The sequence below is a fragment of the Podarcis pityusensis genome (assembly GCF_964106645.2).
Source record: "Podarcis pityusensis genome assembly, chromosome: 5".
NCBI lineage: Eukaryota > Metazoa > Chordata > Lepidosauria > Squamata > Lacertidae > Podarcis > Podarcis pityusensis.
Window position 1 is genome coordinate 70,351,523 of NC_138032.1, and position 20,137 is coordinate 70,371,659.

A 20,137-nucleotide genomic window follows, 5' to 3' on the forward strand; every position below is an offset into this window, starting at 1 on the left:
ATTATTCTATAACAAGTTGTGTGTGCATGTGTGTGGTAAATATTCTTGCTAAATCAATAAACAAAAATATCTGTCCATTCATGATGGCTAAAGAACAAAGCCAGTCCAAGTCCTTTTGCTGCCTAAGATGAAGGACAAGATCGCATTCCCCCATCCAGTTCACATATAGAAGCTGGTGACAGGGCAGCATCTCAAGGCTCACCTGAGGCTGGCAGGCTAACCTGGGCGATGCAGAGCAGACCCAATGGCACACACAGCTCTGACCTTCAACACCTGTAGACACTTCCCACCCTCAACACCTGCTGCGTGAGGCACCTGCCTTCCTCTGCCTAATAACAGAGCTGGTGTTGCTAGAGAGCAATTAAAGAACTGGCTTTTTTTTTCAGTCTTTCAGAGAGCCATTAAAAAGAGTCTAATTCTCTGTTGGGCTTTTATGAACGCGAACAATTAATATGCTCAGAATAAATGACACAGAGCATAACTGGATTGTGAAGCCTCTCCCCATTTATATATTCATCGGGAGAGTGCAAAACTCTTGTCTTTACCAAAGGACAAGTGCATGGTTCAAGTGTGTTGAGGGTCACTAACTTCTGAAGAGTGGGCTTGAAAGCAGAATACGGATTGTGTTTATTATCCGTCGCACGTGGTTGTGAGAACGGGAGCAACCAGAGACATTTATTCCTGGTGGCCTAAAAGGAAACCTTGAAAGAAATATTCTCTATACAGTGGTACCTCGGGTTACATACGCTTCAGGTTACATACGCTTCAGGTTACAGACTCCGCTAACCCAGAAATATTGCTTCAGGTTAAGAACTTTGCTTCAGGATGAGAACAGAAATTGTGCTCCAGCGGCGCAGCAGCAGCAGGAGGCCCCATTAGCTAAAGTGGTGCTTCAGGTTAAAACAGTTTCAGGTTAAGTACGGACCTCCGGAATGAATTAAGTACTTAACCCGAGGTACCACTGTATTTATTGCATTAGAAAAAGGAGCCAGCCAGGTCTGAAGGGACTTCTCCTCTGGTGCAGGAAAAAAGGGAGCAGTAATTTGGCAGCCCTGCCCTACAGTCTGTTGCTACCTGGTCTCTTGGCATGAGAGATCTGTCTCAGAAAAGGCCTTGGGGTAACTGTGGAAGAGTTGCAGTTGGGTGCTGTGATCGCACCCGAAAATACAAAGTGTAGTCCTAGCAAACCAACTGGAGAGTTGAGTCCCAGTGAACTTGGAAGGGCTTCCTTCTGAGCAAACAGACAAACAGACTGGGCTTGCTTACATCCTTGTGCATGTGATTTGGCTCCTCTGTTTGCTTAACTGCCAGGATGTTCAAAACTTGGGAGAATTAATGGCCCGTTCCCTAATCCATTGGTGCTAACATCAACTAATGATAGGAAATGGGGGGGGGGGGGAGAGAGACGGATGTGATCTAATGTGTTAAAAAAACAAAAAACAAAACCACACCACCAGTCGTGTTTCCCCTTCATAAGCACTTTGCTAGGCATACATGAGGATGAAGCAATAAATTAATGTTCTGTAGTGGGGGGAGCACCATCATTCTGCCATCTCCCCAGGGCATGTCCTAGCCAAACCGAGGCTCTTAAAAGAGGAACTTGAAGCAAACCTGTAGGGTGTTAGGAGTGCTTTTCCATGTCTCCTGCTGATGGGCCGATTCCCCGTTGCCCAAGTCCCAGGCTCTCATTCACACCCTTTGCTTCCGGGCTGCTGGTGTTCCTCGCACGTCCTAGGAGCCTGACAGCGTGAGCCGCTGCTTGACCGCAGCCTCATCCCAAGCCTTGGCCTTGCTGCTGATTAAGACTTTCGTTGCTGGGCATCTGAGGGTTACGCGGCCAAGCCACCCCCTGACTTTCCTCCGAGGTCACCAGGAAGCAAGTGTGCGTTTTGTAACAAGAGATCTTAATTAGACGGTGGTCGTGGGTGCTGCTGCAGCTGCTGCTGCTGTGTCCCTAGCCTGGCTGAGGCTAAGGTTGCACAGCGCCCCCTTGTGCTCACTTGTTTTACTGCCGCAGGACAGTTTGGGAGAAACTGGAGCTTTAAAGCGGCGTTTATTTCCTCTGTCGAATTCCCCACCCCATCCCCTTTATTTTTAACTGAGCAGTAAATTCCGTTGTTCCTGCAGTTGAGGCCGACCTAAACTGAAGTAGCACAGTACAGAAAGCACGGTGTGTGTGTGTGTGTGTGTGTGTGTGTGTGTAACGGGGGGGGGGCTGCTGGCCCTGCACGCTCCATTGATCATTCAGGTCCATCATTGTTTTCTGTGTTTCGTTAATAACTGTGTCAGGAAAGAACCCGGAGGAAAGCAAGGAGCTTAAAAGGGAGCTGGAATTCCGCCCCACCCACCCCCGTTGCAACACAGCAATGAATGAGAAACGGCGATGCCAAACTAGCCATCGACGCCGGGAGTTTCTAGGCAGTTAACTAATCTAACGACTTCCACCCCATATGCAATCAGAACAAAATGTTACGGAGCTAGAATTTAAACAGGAGGGAAGATGTTTATTTCTAAAGCGCTGGAAAATCTGTACGTTGCATAACGTTGCAGCAGCATGAAATACTGGGCAGAGGATAGAAAGAGGGTTTTGCTGTTAAGAATGCAGAAAAGAGATTTTAACAAGAAAGCAGAATCTGCAACAACATGTTGCTCTGTAGTTCCAGAAAGTCCGCCATGTCTCTCCCCTCACTCCAATACTCCATTCCATTCCATCCCTCCCAGTGTTCTTCCTTGGCCTCATCAGTCAGCATTCTATGGCCAATGAGCATGCTCAGTCCTCGCTGGCATGTTTTGAGGTCTTCCCCTCCCCACAGGTTTTCTGAGGATCGTCCAGTCCCCTGCAATGCAGGAATATGCAGGTGTCCCATATGGGGATCAAACCTGCAACCTTGCCATTATCAGCATCACACTCTAACCAGCTGAGCTGGTTTATTTTTACTTCTGCAAACCTTGGCATTCCACCTACTGATCCCTCCTTCTTATAAACAGTAAACAGTGGTGCTGTTTGGGCTACGTAAAGATCCACACTTGCAGAATGAGATTGTTAATAGTATATAGGATTCAAAAAAACGAATCTGAGCAAGATTTAGGGAGAATCATGGGCACCCATGGGGGGGCAGGAAGCTTTTTTTAAAAAGAGTTTATTTCTGTCATTTGTAGAACCTGAGATATGAGACAAAACGTAGAGGTACTATTCTCATTTTTTTCCCCTGAGAGATTAGCCTGCTCCCCATTTTCAGTGTTTTACTTCCCCCACCCCCTAGAAAAACTCCTGTGGGTGCCCATGGCAGTAGTATCTTTCAATCTGTAAAGTAGCCAAGGGTTTTGTTTAAAAATGGGGATCGTAGAACCTTCAGCATTTGTTTCTAGCATTATGATAGCTTTCAGCATTTCAGAGTGATGTTTGTCCAGTCAGCCATTGTCACAGCAATCAGTTACATTTTCCTGTAAAGCAGGGGCAAGAAACAGAACTTATTGGTTTCCAGCACTCCTCAGCCCCAGTCAGCATGGCCCAGCAGTCAGGAATGTAGTCTAGCAGTGAAGTTCCTGCTTTTTAAGTCATCAGGGTTTCCCAAACTTGGGTCTCCAGCTGTTTAGGGACTACAATTCCCATCATCCCTGATCCTGCTAGCTAGGGATGATGGGAGTTGTAGTCTGACAACAGCTAGCAACCCAAGGTTGGGAAACCCTGCTCCAGATGGACTTTCAGGAAGACCACGATATTGGGATAAGAGGCTTCTGATTAGGAAGGCCTTCTATTAAGTAGTGGCTACAACTGAACTGACCTTTTCAGTGCTGGCCCCTGAACTTCTCTATTTGCTTCTTAGCTCTGTGTGACAGAACCAGAAACAAGCCCATCCCCCTTGCCTTTCCATTTGGACAGGCTAATGTTTGGTCATCTTTGGTGCCATGCTCATCATGTTGGCCTCATGTTGTCTTTCTGCTTGAAATTCTATTTGCATTATTAAAGTATTTTAGGTGAACCCATGACATGATTGAAAAAAGAGGGCCAAAATAATACGTACATTCAATTTAAAGCCTGGTTTGTTGCTCACAACAGCCTTGATCTCAGACATTAAGAAAAGAAACAAATCTGGTGTACGAAGGAGATTTTGAATAAATTTGATTAAGATGATGCTCCATTTCAGGATGATGGTGGGTGTGCTTTTTTATAGAAGCAATTTAGGTTTAGACTTCATAATGATTTTTTTTAAATGGCATTTTTCATTTCATGAAAAAAAAGCTGTGGGCCCCTGCTCCAGAATGTGCTCCTGATCTAGAATAGAGAAACTCACACCAGTTTCCTGGTGCAAATTGCCCCCTGCCTGGCTGCTACTTGCACCTCAATGTGCTGTTTGCAATAACCAGCACATCTGGGGAAGGTGGAGGACTTTCTGCAGGAAACTAGTGCTGTATCAGGAGCATATTCCTGCTATGGGGCCTATGGCTGTATTTCCCCACACATAAAAGAATAAAGGTGGTCAGATTAGGTATGTACCTACCATAACATATAGTTGTTACTTTAGAGACCGAACTATACCAGTCTCCCTCAAGCTTCACAATGTGCTCTGCTGCCATTCTTCATATACAGTATGTGAAGGATCAGTGCTGGAGTCAAGTGGAAAGCCTTGGGGCAGTGGAAGGTGCCTTCTTTTCTCTTCCCTAGGGTATAGCTCAGACATTCGAGAAAAAGCACCTGAGAAAAAGGCAATCTGAGCCTTAGATGCTAATGTTGCTCTTTTCCTTGTATGGGCAAGCATGAAGACAGTTTACATCTTTTCCAGGTGTTAGACTGAAGTTGTGGAAAGATTTAACTGGAAGTTTATAATGTTTGAGGTGTTAGGGGAGGGGTAGTACCTCTGGTGGGGAACACAGCATGCTCTTTCTGGGGTAGTTGGTCCACCTTTGGTCCTCACCCTCAGCTCTCACCTATGGCTCCTACAAGCAAGCTGTCAGCATGTAACAGCAGCCACACCATCTTGTATCTGTGAAGCGGGGTCTAATCCATTAAAGCTTACTCCATAATAAAATTAGTTAGTGTTTAAGATGCCATGGGACTCGTTTGTCAGATGTTTTCTGCAGCAAACTAACATGGTTTTCCAAGTGAAAATATACCTTGCAGGCTTGTTGTAAGGCTGGGTTGAGGAATCCTTCAAATGTTGCTGGACTCCAACTCCCATCAGCCCCAGCCAGCATGACCAATGGTCAGGGACACAGCCCCAGCCAGCATGACCAATGGTGCAGCAACCTCTGAAGGGCCACAGGTTCCCCATCCCGACTGTAACTTGCTATGACATTTGCGCGCATGGTAAAGGGTAAAGGGACCCCTTACCAGTCGTGACCGACTCTGGGGTTGCGGCGCTCATCTCGCTTTATTGGCTGAGGGAGCCGGCGTACAGCTTCCAGGTCATGTGGCCAGCATGACTAAGCCGCTTCTGGTGAACCAGAGCAGCGCACGGAAACGTCGTTTACCTTCCTGCTGAAGTGGTACCTATTTATCTACTCACACTTTGACGTGCTTTCGAACTGCTAGGTTGGCAGGAGCAGGGACCAAGCAACGGGAGCTCACCTTCTGATCAGCAAGTCCTAGGCTCACCCACAGCGCCAGCCGCATCCCATTTGCACGCATAAAGGTATACAAATAATGCTGGTGATGGTGATTCAATTTCAGAAGGTCGGTGCAGGGTGCTGTTTTCCTGAGCAACACAATGAAAGGTGTTCCCCCCATCCACAAAGACTGCACAGAGGAGTGGGCAGTGGAAGCACTCTATGAATGGGACTGTCGAAAAGCAACACCGCCAAGTGACTGCCTGCCTGCTTCCCTTTCCGCTTGCCCCATTGGCGCCAGCTCACAAGCAGCTATAGTCAAGCTGAAGGGATATCAAGGAAAGGCTTCAGATTGAGAGCTGGATGGTTGTGATCCCCTTGCCAGCCACTAAAGTCATACAGCCACCCAGGAAGAAAGGTGCCTCGGTGCAATCTTTGGTGCCCGGAGGAGGAGGCCTAGGCGGTGCAGATCTGATAACTCTGCTCTCCTGGCCTGAAGCATTCCAGGGCCTCTTTAATCGTCGCGGGGCTATTAAAACAGAGACGTCTGGCAGGCGTGGTTGCTGCACCTGCCAGATGATTAGTGAAGATGGTTATCTTCACTCATATGGTTACATGGACCTTCAATGTTGCGCAGTGCTACGGTTGCCTTATTGCAGGGGTGAGAAACCTGGAGACCGAATACAGACCTCTGGGCCTCTCTGTCGGCCCCTCAGGGCTCTCCCAGCCCATGTGCTTCTAGACTGCACCTGCTCATCTTCCTCTGCTCTTGGACTGCGTATTCTTGAACTGTGATAGTGCCTCGTTTGCTTTGGAGGAGGGTAAGGAGATGGAGGCTGGGGGCAGCAACCTCTGCCCTTTTGCATGGCTGGAATGTCCAATGCAGCTCATCCATGGCTCCACCCACTTTTGCTTCTGACCCCGCCCACCACCGCCATGTGGCTGAAGTTTGCCCTTGAAGTGTCCCTTGGACTGAGATTCCCACCCCTGATTGGTCAATGGAAAATAACCCTGTGAATTTGCTCATTATTGACTCTTTTTGGTGGGCAGGATAGACTTCTAGCTGCTGCTGTTCATGGCTGAATACTAGTCCAAAACTCATTGGACAACAAGGACTCAGCCACTGAATAACTTCTCATTGATCACATGAGAGAAATGTGCTTGTGGTGGAGTTAAGAACTTTATGGTGGAACTCATATCTGAAGACCCCCTTGCCTCCCAACGAAGTGCAAGCCTCTAGTCCAGTTGGTCACTACTAAATCTCAGGATAGGGCAGTAAAAGAGAGTTGGTCGCTTGCATACTATATGCTGATAGGGTTGTGTGTTTCTCTCCCCCCCTGCCTCCCTCCCTCCTTGGAAGTGAATTTCTGGCTAAACATTTCATTGTCAGCTATAGTCAAGCAGGGATAGGCAACACAGTGCCCCCCATATGTTATTGGACTCAAGTTCCCATCAGCCTCAGCCAGCATGGTCAATAGCCAGGGGTAATGGCAGCTGAATTTCTCTCTGCCACAAACTCTCCCAGATCACTAAGCTCTGTTACGTACCTCTTCAGCTTCCAACACCTTCTTCCAGTCTTCTCCCTCTGACCTCTCACTGTTGTCCCACCCCCAATCACTGGGCTCTGAGCCTTCTTCCCTTGGGGGTTCCCCAGCTAGTTCCTCCCACCATTCCTCTGCATCCAACCAATCCATGAAAGGTGCATAAAGCTAATTTAAGCCTCTGGACTTGATGGTCTGAAGGACTCCACTTGTTTAGATAGGAATGTATATTGTTTCACTCTTTTCAATGGTAAGCTGTGTTTGGGGGTCTTCCTGTTCATTCTACTGCACAGGGCCACATACTCTTGCCCCAAATGCCAACCCAGAATGCACTGGTGCATGCTGTTCCTAAGCAAATGGTGGCCATGGTCATTGCCCGAGTGAGAGACCACGGGAGCCTTGTGTGAGCCAAAGTAAGCTTCATGCAGTAAATCCATGATTGGACCTCTATGTCTATCTTACTGAAATGCAGCTGGGAGGGCTGCCAATGTGACTGAGGTAATAAAAGAGCGCAATCTGCATCCCACAGAGCCAGTGTGGTGTAGTGGTTAAAGTGTCAGACTAAGACCTGGGAGACCCGGGTTCCAATCTCCAGATGGCCATGAAGCCTTGGCCTAGTCACTGCTATTCGGCCTACTTTACTTCACAAGGTTCTTGTGGAGATTAAATGAGGAGAACCATGTATACCACCATGAGCTCCTTGGAGAAAAAGGTGGACTAGAAAAGCAACAAACAAACAAATAAATAAACAGCAAGCTAACTGCAGCTTGAGGGCTGGGGAGGAGGTACAGTATTTGAGAAAGCACCATAGTGGAAGGATAAAATCACACACACACAAACACCATTGCCATGACTGTGACCAAAATTGCTGGCACTCTCTCCCTCACATAGCTGCATTTCAAGACAGGCCATTCTTGTGGATCTTCCACATAGATTGGCCCTGAGCTTCTTGGAGGCAGAGTGGGTTATATATAGGTGAAACAAATGCACATTATGGAGCAGGCTGTATGCTTTTCTGACCCACCCACCATCAGAAGCAGGTGGGAAAAGTGTGCGCAGAGCTGTGGAGAGTGGAGTTGCCTCTTCCACTGTCCAAATCCCATTTTGTAAAAATGCAATAATTCCTTTTTTTCTAGACAGGAGGAAAGACGCATTAAAAACCATCAGCAGAGTGCAAACAGTCCATCTTTTCTCCTTATCTCTTTGAGATTATCAGGTGCTGTTTTTTTTGGGGGGGGGGGTTAACAGTGCTGTGGAGAGGTAGGAAGGGGGTTGTTTCTTTATTCACCCCTCTAAGTCTAATCTTGCCTGCTTTCATCTGTCACAGACAAAACAAAAATCAGAAAGACCAGCGATGCTTCCTGGACATTTGAGACCTCTGTGGTCTCTGCATCCCCCCTTAACACGCACACTTGCTTGGGATGGAGGGGGAGGGGTGCCCAGCATCCAGAAAAGGAGCAGGGAATGGGGGGGGCAGCCAGCAAAGTGTACACTTTCAGCCCTGTACTCAAAATTCATCTTTGAGAAGGGAAGGGGAAGGAGGGGAATGTTTATTTAGGGATATTGAACATTAATGGGTTGAGATAGTCCTCTTGTCTCCTTTTCCACATATGGCAAACAAAGAACATTTTCTGGTGCTTTTCTGCATGCAGCCGTTAAGATTACTGAAGGAAATGTGCCCTGTGTGAGGCAGCCCTGTTAGCAGTCCCCTGCAGGCAGTTAATTTTGTAGGCCTGCCCTTCTTTAATAAAAACCAGTCCTTTCATACAGAAGAGGTAGAATGGTACATCCACTTCTGCCGCTAGGAAAACCATGCAGGCTCCCAGGTTACACAGAGTTCTGTTCTGACCCTATCAGTTTCCAGCAGCAAAAGGCACAAAAAAGCTGCCCTTCTAAGCACAGCTAGGTCTGTTGGTGTGACTTCCTTCTTAACTTGCTTAAGATTACAACTTCATTTAAAAACAAGTCTCACTGATTTAAGGATTGTGTCATTATCACAGGGCGGATCTACATAGTACCTGATCTGTGCAGTAGCTATTTTCCCTGTGGTTCAGCAGCATTCCTCACACGGCAACAACTCCCGATGACCCAGAGAAGTTTCCACACCAGTGACATACTCTTCTCGGTACACCCAGCAGTGACGTAGAAACTTCTTGCACTGTTTGTTTGTTATTAAATGTAGGTAGTAGTTCCTATTACATGTTATAGAGATAGTCAAAAATTGCCACATGTGGAAGCAGTTGCTCAGGTTATGTATAGATCAGCCCTCAAGAAGACTAGTACAGTGAAGCCAAAGAACAATGACTAGTATTTCATGTTTATTTTAGCATCTACATACTAGATCAGGGGTGGAGGGCTGTGGTCCTCTGTTGCTGTTGCAGTCCAACTCCTATCTGCTCCAGTCAGCATGGCCAAGGGGCAGGTTCCCCATCCAGGGGCATCTTACCCATAGAGGCTAGTGGAGCGGGGCACCAGGGCACCAGGTTCTGGAGAGCGCCAGGGAAGAGGCGGAGGCTGGACGCGGTGCTTCCCAGCATCAGCTCGCTGCCCTCGCCATGCCGCATCAAAGCAGCGCCACGCCCGGAGCCTCCGTCTGCCGTGGCCACCGTGGCACGAAGTGGCCAGCTGAGCCGGGAGGTGCCGTGTCCAGCCTCTGCCTCTTCCCCGCTGGAGGAGCCGCCCTCCAGCTGCTGCCTGCCTCCTCCAGCCCCGCTGGCAGCGCCGTCCTCCCTAAAAAAACTCTGGGAAACAGGGGTCTGGGCGCCGGAGGGAGCTTTGCACCATGGTGCTGAATATACTTAAGACGGCCCTGTCCCCATCCTTGTGTTAGGTGCTGTACATAGAGCAGAAGTGACAGCAGCTGGGATAGCTCAACTGGAAGAGCACAATACTCTTAATCTCAGGGTTGTGGGTTTGAGCCTCAAGTTAGGCAAAATATTCCTGCATTGCAGAGGGTTGGACTAGAAGACCCTTGTGGTCCCTTCCAACCCTACAATTCTATGATTCTACGACCCACCCGCTCATAAAGTGTGCGACAAATGACAATAGCACCCATGTGCAATGAAATCCTATGTTTGCTTAGAAATAAGGATTGCTGACATCAGGGAGAGTTTTCAGTGCGTTTACCATCACAGGGTTATTGAGTTGCATCAATGAAGTTTAAGGCTGCACAGTCACTTGCACAGCTGAAGAGACAAACCACTCTATAAAGTTGGAACTGGAAAGTGGCTTGTCTCTTTAGCATGTGGTGGAAAATTCAAAGAAACATTTGTTTGCAGCATAGTTTCAAGGTCCCCTTGAAACTGTACCAGACACTTGTATATCATTGAATTCATAGAATTGTAGAGTTGGAAGGGATCATGAGGGTCATCTAGTCCAACCCTCTGCAATGCAGCAATCTTTTGCCCAGTATGGGGCTCCAACCCATGATCTTTAGATTAAGAGTCCCATGCTCTACCAACTGAGCTATTTGGCCCAGGGATCACATTTTTTGGAAACCATTGCCTCATATTACACAGGACGGGCATAGCTCTGAATTATCGGCACTGCTTCCTTAATGTTTTTTTAAAAAATCAGTGATTTCAGTCAGGGAGGAGGAATGCAAAGGTAAAAATCATAATTCCATCTCCATGTTGTCACCTTCACAGCCCACATCTTAAATTTACCTGGGAATAAGTTCTCTTTTACCTTAGCACCAGAGTTGATAATAGGAAAAGCTAGTCAAGTGAAGGTGCAGAGGAATAGTGGCCAAACTAACAGTACCAAAATCCTCAACCTATGCTTGGAAGTGAAATTGACTTTCAATGGGATCTCTTACTTGTGAGGAGGCCACATTCAATCAAGTTAGGAAGCAGAGCATCACGCACGGAACATGGGCACGTAGGGTGAAGGGGAAGAGCCTGGTACACGGAGCCATTCCTTAGGTACCAACGGGACGTATTGCTTCCCAGGCGCAGTGGAGAGGCTCGCCAATCGCCACCCTTCGGAGAACCTCTTTTGACGCGCCAAATCCAAACATTACCCGTGTCCCGAGTGACTCTGAGCCGGTGGTTAAGAGCGCGCGTTTATGGTCCACGGCGCCGGAGCTTTGCTGCAGAAATAACTTTGAAGTGGGGAAAAGTGGGGATTGCAAGAATGTCGTGCGTTAAGGGAAATGCTCTTCAACCAAGGCAGCGCGTATCCGTCCATTTCATAACATTTATGCACCTTAAAAACCCCACAGCGGTTTACAAAAGAGAAGGGGGAAAGCAGCCTGAAACTTCTGAGTACACACGTGCACGAGATCGGGCTGCTGCTCTTCCGGGCTCCCGCCAACTCGTCTGGAGAGGCTCCAGCTCCGTGATTGGGGAGCCGATCCCCGCCGCCGCCGTGTTTTCCGCGCGGCCTGTGGGCCGTCGCTCGCTCCCTGGCGCCCCCCTTCCTTCGCCCGGCTCCGGCTGTCGCTGCGGCTGTCGCCCGCCCCCTCCAGCGGAGCCCTCCTCCTCCTCCTCCTCCCGCCAGCCCGTCCCCTTCTCGCGGCTGGGCTCCCCTGCGCGCGGGACACCTTGGCACTGTCGGAGGAGGCTGGACGCGGGGAGGATGCGAGGAGCAGCGCCGCGCCGGCAGCAGCAGCAGCAGCAGCAGCAGCGACAGGAGCCTCCGGCGATGAGAGCCCCGCAGCAGCAGCAGCAGCCGTGGCTGCCCCTCTGAGCGCCGCTCCTACCAACTTGGAGAGCGGGGAGGAGCTGCCCAGCCTGGCACCGCAGGAGCGGCTCGGCGGCACCGGCGACCCTCTTCCTCGCGTGGCGGCGGCGGCGGCGGCGGCGGCGGGTCTCCCCTTTCCCCGCTGTGGGCAGAGGAAGAGTTGCGCGGACCCCCGTCCCCACAGCGTGGCTGCGAGAGGCGGCGGGAGCAGGGCAGTCTTGGGGCGCCGGGCGGGGAGGCTGGAGCTTTGGAAGGGCTGCCGAGGGAAGAAGCAGAAGAGGAGGGCGCCTCTGGAGAGGGCGAGGAGGCGGCGGCGCAGGAGGAGGCGCAGGAGAGCGGCAGACGCGGCAGCCTCGTCCGCGCCCAGCGATGGCTCCTGCCTGGAGCCGGGGAGTTTCTGGCCCCGGCGGGATCGTCCTGCTCCTGCTGCTGGGGGGCATCTGCAACCTGAGGCTTTGCCACGCAGGTAAGACTCGGCGCGGCTCGTGGGAACGCGAGCGGGGCTGAGGGTGGTGGGGGGGGGGGGAGGCGGGTAGCGCTGCTTCGTCTCTTCAGGACTTTGCTGAGGTGGAGAGAGACTTGTATCCTCTCCTGGTTTCCCACCCGCTTCCTAAAAGTTACCTCAGACTTTCAAACAGCCCCACACCGCTACCTCGAGCCCGTTTCCCACTTTGCCGCTTGTGCATATGGATTCTTCTGCCCGCGCTTATTCCGGCGGCGTCGAGAAGGGGAGCTGGATTACTGGGGGGGGGGGGGGAGTAAAGAAACGAAAATAATTGTTTTGCGCTATCGCCCTCTCTCGCTCTCCCCCACCCCTCTTTTAGTAATCGAACACCCCAAACAACGTTGCTAGTAAGCGGTAGCGGTAGCGGGGGAGGGCGGGGGCCTCGGCTGGCCGAGTTTGCCCCGCGCTGGTAGGACAACGGGACGGTTCCCCCCGCTGTTCTCCTCAGACGCCGCGGTTTTGAAGAGAGGGTGGCGGAGAGGCGCGGTTGCCTCGGTCTGAGGGACGGGGAAAGTCAGGGAAAAGAAGTCGTCGTGGTGCTGCCTGAGTCAGGGGGACCCAAAGAGGAGAGGTTTCCACAAGTGCATCGGGAATAGTTCCCAAACACAGCCCCCCACCCCTCAATGCTCGGAAGTAGCTGCACTGGTGCTCAGGGCGCAGCCTTTCCTCTGAGTGCAGGTCGGAGGAGCGTTTTCCAACCTTCCTTAGGAAAGATTTTTCTTTCTTCTTCTTGCCTCCCAGAAAGGTGAATATATAACCCAGCCCACCTTGCAAAAAAAGGTTTGCTTGGAAGGGGGACGCAGGATCCCCGATCTCGGGGCAGGTGCATGTGAAGGATGCTCGTCCTCTGTGTACGATTAACTCGGGAATAAAGCCTACTCGTTTCACTTACTCCGAGGAAGGCAGCGTTGGGATTCACACTTCGGAGGAGTGAGTTCTGCAGGGTCGTGATGCATGTGTGCATAAGTTTGTGGCGTTACGTTGGCAGCCAGTGCGCGCTTACCTGGGTGTAAACCCCATGGAACCTACACTTGCACCTGAGTAAATGCACTTATCTGTTATATATATGCAAGTAACTGCACACATTTCCCCTGAAATCCAGGTTCCTGGTTAATTGACAGCAATAACTCTTATACTTTTTGCTAGGTGATGGGGGTTGACTGACTCCACTCGTAATTCAAGCAGAAGTGGGTGATACTGCTCTGAATCTTTGTCATGGGTGCCCATGGTGGAAATCTGAACGTTTTAAAAAAGTAAATTGTCAGAGCCCTAAAGCAATGTGCCTGACTCTTTCAGAGACTATCTGTATTGAATAGTCACTGTGCATGAATTACCCCTTGGAAAGCAATGCTTTAAAAAAAAAATCTGTGCAAAAGCAATCTGGATTCTCTCCTGCGACAGGAACTAACTGACTGGGATGTAACCGCCCCTCCCTGAGTGGCATCTGAGTAAGTTGCTGGCCTGAGAGACTGCAATTCAAAGTAAATCACCTACTTCAAACCAGGCTGCTAATTTGAGGCGACTCCTGCATGAACTCTCTTCCACAGCCTTACTGTTTTAGACTCCATCCCTAATGCACCCTTTCGCTTGAGCAGGAAGTCTTCTTGAACTCAGTGGGGCTTGCTTCCAATTTAACACCATAGTGTTTGTGCTGTTAAGCTGCTATCTGAAATAGGTTATATGGGGAGTAAGTCCTGTTGATTGTCTGTTTCCACACATCACTTTAGGATATGTTGTAGTAATCTGTTGCAGCAGGAGGAAGCCAGAGCGAGGTGTTGGTTATCTTCCTGACCAGCTTATTTGGAGACAAGTTCCACAGAGTTCAACAGGACATCTATGTAGCGCATTTAGGAAGGGGGAATCAAGTGTAGAGTGATTATCGGGCTGGTTTTCTCTCTCTCTCCAGGATAAAGCTGAAAGGTCAAAGAAGAATCTTTCTAATTGTCAAAATAGGCTCTAACAGGAAACTGCAAGGGGGTCTGCATGTGTGTTTGGGGCTAACCCTTGAAGTTTTAAGACATCTGAGCTGGTTTGAGGAAGGTAATGTGGGCTTCTGTCTTTCTTCAGGATTGTTAAGTATTTCTGTGGTCTGTGCAGCCGTAATCATGTGTTTATTAGGGAGAGATTTCTACTTGGAAAAACACACTCACCGCCTTCCCTGGGAAGAGTCTCCTGTTCAGTTGGTTTGGCTGGAGAGTTGTGGCCTAAATATATTCTGTTGGACTGATACTTGTTTTCATGTACTCCATCCTCTTTTAATATCCTTTTGCTTTAGGGTCTGTCACAGCAGACCCCTGCTGCATTCCAGGCCTGACAGGGTGAACTAATCCACACACCTTTATGTTTTCCTGTTTATCTCTGGCTGTTTTGACAGAGATCTGTAATCCTTGCTTGCTGCAAGTCCTCCTGAAACTCAGCAGGGGCTATGTAGATTTGTAAAGGACAGTGCTATTTGAACTAAGATTTTTTTAAAAAATAAAAATAAAAATAAAACCAAAGATTTATTTTGGGTGGCCCTTTCAATGCAAAACCAAAACCTTAGAACCTGGTATCCGATGATTTGGGTGAAAGCTGATGATGGATCAGAATGCTCATAATTGCTAATAGCAACTCTGTATGTTGCGCAGCTACTAATAAGTACACTGAGTGCATTGTTTTTAGGGTGCAGTATGCTCTCATTCCAAAGAGCTTGCTTGTAATTAACCAGAATCAAATTATAATTTGCTCAGAGTCTGGTGCTTTAAAGATGTATTTTGAAGTTGCAGTTAATGATAGGGGAGAAAGAGCCTATAGTGAACAGAGGACATTGTTTAAAGGGATTCTGGAATGTGAAATAGGAGCGCTGCTTGAAGGGCTTCTCAGAGAGTACATTTATAGATATGCTTTGCTACAAAATTAAAGAGGACTCAACCAAAGGAGCAGAATTTTCCAAAGCAGGGGCACTGTTTTGCATTCCTTAAGCATTCCGAACATCTGCTGGAATAAAGGAAGGTTTGAGAGTGCAATGAAAATATGTTGAGACCCTGGTTTGAAGTAGGAACTGTCATCTTGCAAAAATAATAATATTTATAGCAAATTTGTATTGCATTGAATGTGATGGTTTAGAGATAGGCAGCAGCGGAGAGGGAGGGTGGGGTGTGTGTGTGTGTGTAGTTTGGTAGCCAGCTGAGGGTAGGAGTGAAGCTGTTAGCTGGTCCCGCTGTTACTTCCAGCTTTGCGCTGCATTTGAATCTTATTGATGTTCTCTTTTGCTAGCTGAGCAAATGATAACCCTGTTGAGGATTCCATTCTTTCATTTAATAACCATGATAGCTGGAAGTGCGGCTTAAAAGTTCAGGCGCGGGGGCTCCGTACTGTGGGAATGATGGGATGAGTGAAGGTAATAATCATCTCAACTCGGAGAATTACCTTTTAATTGCAGACCTTTTGGTTCCCCGCCATTGCGTCAAACACTGACTTGAATTATATCCGCCCCATGCTGCTCTCCCTCCAAGTTTGTGAACTAATAGGTAGGGACAGGCTTGTAGGTCTCCTTAGCCTTTTCCAGCAGTTTTCCTTGTGCAGCCAAGAGAAACTGTAATGGTGAGCATGTGATATGGAAGCTTAAACCCTTTACACCAAGGGTGGGGCAGCCTTTTCCAATCCAAGAGCCATACTGTATTCCCTTCTGGGCAAACTTCAGAAGGCTGCATGCATAGTGGTGGCGTAATGGTTAGAGTGTTGGACTACGACCTGTGAGACCAGGGTTTGAATCCCAACTCAGCCATGAAGCTCACTGGGTGACCTTGGGCCACTCACCACCTCTTAGCCTAACCTACCTCACAGGGTTGTCGTGGGGATGAAATAGGGAGGAGGACAACCATGTACACGGCCTCTAGCTCCTTGGAAGAAAAAGGTGGTCTATAAATGAACAGTGGAGGGTGGGACCAGGAGCAAAAGTGGGCAGAGCAGGGTAGGGTGCATTATTTTCTCCACACAAACACATACACCACTGTCTGTCTTCTGTCCAGGCAGGCAAGAGGCATCATCACGGTTCAAGGATACATTCCAGCCAGGCAAAGGCACTCAGGGCACAAGGAAGGACTGGTGATGGGTTAGGAGTGGGGAGAAAAGAATTATAGAATCATAGAGCTGAAGAGTTGGAAAGGGACCATGAGACTCATCTATTCCCAATTCCCTGCACCGCAGGAATCTTTTGCCCTAAGATTAAGAGTGTCACATTCTACAGACTGAGCTATCCCAGCTCGGGAAGATTCTATAGCAGGCATCCCCAAACTTAGCCCTCCAGCTGTTTTGGGACTACAACTCCCATCACCTCTGACCACTGGTCCTTTTAGCTAGGGATGATGGGAGCTGTAGTCCCAAAACAGCTGGAGGGCCAAGTTTGGGGATGCCTGTTCTATAGAGAGAGACTTGGGGCCACATTTGACCTCTGGACTTGAGGTTCCACTACTCCAAACTGGTGTGCAATTGTGACTCCATGCTGTAACCAAAGAGCATGCCTCACCCACATAAATTCATGCATTGGGGTGGGGTGACACATACACCTTTTTTCCTAACATCACCAGCTTTCTCACTGTTGGGGAGAGGTATTATTTCAGCCGAGACATGACCTGAGAACCTAGTTTCAGTGTCACAGCTGAGCCCTGTGACTTTACTAACAGAGCTCCTGAAGCACATGCAGAATGCTCTCTCTCTCTCTCTCTCTCTCTCTCTCTCTCTCTCTCTCTCTCTCTGCTTGCACTGTGGGTTAACCCACAGAGCCTAGTACTTGCCAACCTAGCAGTTCAAAAGCACATCAAAGTGCAAGTAGATAAATAGGTACTGCTCCGGCGGGAAGGTAAACGGCGTTTCCGTACGCTGCTCTGGTTCACCAGAAGTGGCTTAGTCATGCTGGCCACATGACCCGGAAGCTGTACACTGGCTCCCTTGGCCAATAAAGCAAGATGAGTGCCGCAACCCCAGAGTCGGCCACGACTGGACCTAATGGTCAGGGGTCCCTTTACCTTTATGCATGTCTGGGATTAATAAGCAGAGCACTGGAGATAAAGTACTCTTTCATGACTTCAGACCAATTCCCTTCTTCTTATCCAGGATACTGTCCCATATATCCATTGTCAAGCTCCAGCAGGGGAGACATGGAGATGCCGGTGAGACATTCCCCCTCTTTTAAGTGCAGTTATAAAGAGATGTCTTTAGCTGCGCATCTCAGAAGTCAGGAAACCATAAAGTTTGATGGCTGCAGAGTTTGGGAAAGATCATTGCTATAAACTGTTAGGGGCTTGGAGTGCCCCGGCAGGCAGTGACAGGCAGGTCTTTCCTTTTAAAAAGACTTTGAAGCCTCTTTAACTTAACTGGTCATTTTCTTTCCACCTTGTAAAGCTGGAGGGGGCCTGCGTAATGCACTAGGTGTGGGGATGTGTCACCAGGCATGCCTGTGGCGTTTGTTTGATCAATGCCAAAAGCGTCTTGCGGCAAGCATGCCTTGCAAGCATGTTGAAGGGAGGCATTCATTTTTTTTACAGTGCAATTAAAAGTTCAGGAAAAGCTTATAGGACATGCCTCAATCAGCAGTGTCGTCCCCCCCGCCCCAGCTCCACATTCCTAGCTTCCTATCGTCTGTCTTCTTGTTGTAATGGGAAGGATGGTTTTATTTTATTTTTAGCTATATATCATGCTTTGCTTAGGAAATGCTTTCAGCACAGGTATTATCCCAAAACTGGGTGTGCACCAGAGTGTGGAAATAGTAACTGACAACTGCTGAATCTTTCCCTCCCATGTTTAATGTTCACGGCTACCAATTCAGATCCTGTAGTTTGCAGTCCGTTGCTACTGAAATGATTAATCCTAAAATTATCTTCCTTCCTGCCATTTCCTAGTAAGGAAAGCAGGGGACAGTAGAGATACCAAAGAGATAATTGCTTTCTTGGCTGGTTGAACTTAAAAGAGCTAATAGGTCTGGACTGTTCACTTTTGTATGCGTCTGTAGCACTCATTGGGGGCACTATGCTGCCGGTTCTATTGTTTTTACTTTCATCTGCTTGTCAGTATAGGGATAGGTACTGTGCAGAGTACGAAAAGGATAAGGTTCGTGGTCTTGAGGCTGATTTACACATGCCGGGGAATCATGTGTACTACTTCAGTCTACAAGCTGAGCATTTAATGACTGAACACTGAAGGGATCCTAGTTTGGTCTGCCCCTCGGGTGCTGTTTTTGTGTGTGCAAGAAGTTCCTTGATTTCCTGTAGCTTTAAGCTTGCAAACATGGTGGTCCATCCAAATCACTACCTTACTTGCTGACAACTGAATCCACTCCATAAATTGTTATTAAGGATGATACCAGAAAATAATTTTTCCATGTGAGGAGCCTGTTATTGAAGTATTGGTATCCTTCTCTCTCTGTAGGAAGAAATTGGAGAGACAAGTAACTGGAGGGGACTGTTTTAAAAGTTAATGACTTTCTTTGGGAGTACTTAAAGTTGCAAAAGTCAATGGCACTTTCATAATAATAATAATGCTGTATAGGGTTTTTCTGATGTGAAATTTGGGCGACCACCTTTCTCCTGGCAGAGGTTATATGCCTCTAGAAATTATGGGACAAGCAAAAGTGTTTTCCCTGCCATGGAAATATCAGGATGGAGTAAGCTGTGCCAACTGCATTTTTACTTGTTACACAGCTGTTAGAAGAGGGGGGAGATGGTAACCTTCTTTTGATTTGAGATGTGGATTTGAAAGTTATATAACAGGAATGACGCACCTGTGGCCTTACAGGTGATGTTGGACTCTAAATTCCTTCATCCCTACCTATTGTCAGATGGAGGTTCATGGATTCTCCATGCCTGGTACTATATAAGGAATAGCTAGGAGCAGTATCAGCAGAGGATAGTTGGAAAGGAAAGCTAGTCTAGGAAGACTGATAACTTATCATAGCAACTTTGTAACTAGTGTGAGATACTTTGGCTCTTGGGCAACATATACATTTATAAAACACAAAAAGATTAAATAAATCATGAAGACAAATCAGGCCAAACAAGAAAGCATAATAATAATTATCACCTAAGGGTCTCATTAACATCTTGACACAAGGGGTCTCAACTTCCATTAACAAACAGCTGGGCTCCTGTGTGATGTGACCCTACCCCTTTGAGATTCATACCTACAAACTCCAGGGATGTAGTCAAGTTGTCTGATCCCTTGGACACATGTTTATGTATTATTACCCAAACACTGTGTTTAAACTTCAGATTTCCAAGCTTGGTGGCTCCTAGGCTTTGTCTTGCCTGTAGTGTGGCAGGATGCTGTTTAGAAGCAGGGAAGTCTTTGGGGTTCACCTCCTGGGATAAGATTTGTGCTTGAGTGCTGCTGATTTGATTGCATGTTTGATTAGATTACATGTTTTTTTCTTATTAAGAGTGGCATGTGAAGCAGCCCAGTGCAAGGATCACAGCCTCTCTTGGGTATGTTTTTGCCTTCTCTCGCCTTCCCCTCCCATCACACCCTCCCCACCTTGGCAACTGCCATGTGGGCTGCTTGAGCAGCTGTTAAAATCTGGGATGGGATGCTGCTGTGAATGTGACTAGCAGTGTACATGCTCTTGCCAGAGGAAGTGTGAACCTGCGATGGCTGATTACAAAGCAGTACTCTTGTTTGTGTTTGATGAACATATGGGCTGGTGCAGTGGGCTTAAAAATAAAATGGGGAAAAAGGCCTGCTTGAGGAGGAATTGGGTGTGTGGAGAGGGGAGCTGGGGATGAAATGGCAGCAAGAGGTAACTTGTTTTTGTGACTTCAGATACAGCTTTCCTTTTAGGAACTTGCTGTTTTTCACCCTACATCACCAGCTTGTTTTGAAAGTTGGTGCA

At 48.2% G+C, this 20,137-nt stretch overlaps 1 protein-coding gene and 1 long non-coding RNA gene across 4 annotated transcripts in view; one reads left to right on the forward strand and one right to left on the reverse strand.

Annotated features, from left to right (window-relative positions):
- Positions 1 to 2,184: 2,184 nt before the first annotated feature.
- Positions 2,185 to 11,442, reverse strand: LOC308476848. Its single transcript, XR_013986134.1, has 3 exons — positions 10,906 to 11,442; positions 4,503 to 4,696; positions 2,185 to 3,444 (listed from the first exon to the last, which is right to left on the reverse strand). It is a non-coding gene; the product is annotated as an uncharacterized lncRNA (long non-coding RNA).
- A 203-nt stretch (positions 11,443 to 11,645) lies between these two features.
- Positions 11,646 to 20,137, forward strand: part of UNC5B (unc-5 netrin receptor B) — a 166,440-nt gene continuing 157,948 nt past the window's right edge. For all 3 annotated transcript variants that reach the window (XR_013986109.1, XM_081004668.1, XM_081004669.1), the window contains exon 1: positions 11,646 to 12,237. Coding sequence is in view for 2 of the 3 variants with exons in the window: in XM_081004668.1 (XP_080860794.1) it covers positions 12,141 to 12,237 (97 nt within the window). In the remaining variant the exon portion in view is untranslated. The remainder of the gene's footprint in view (positions 12,238 to 20,137) is intronic.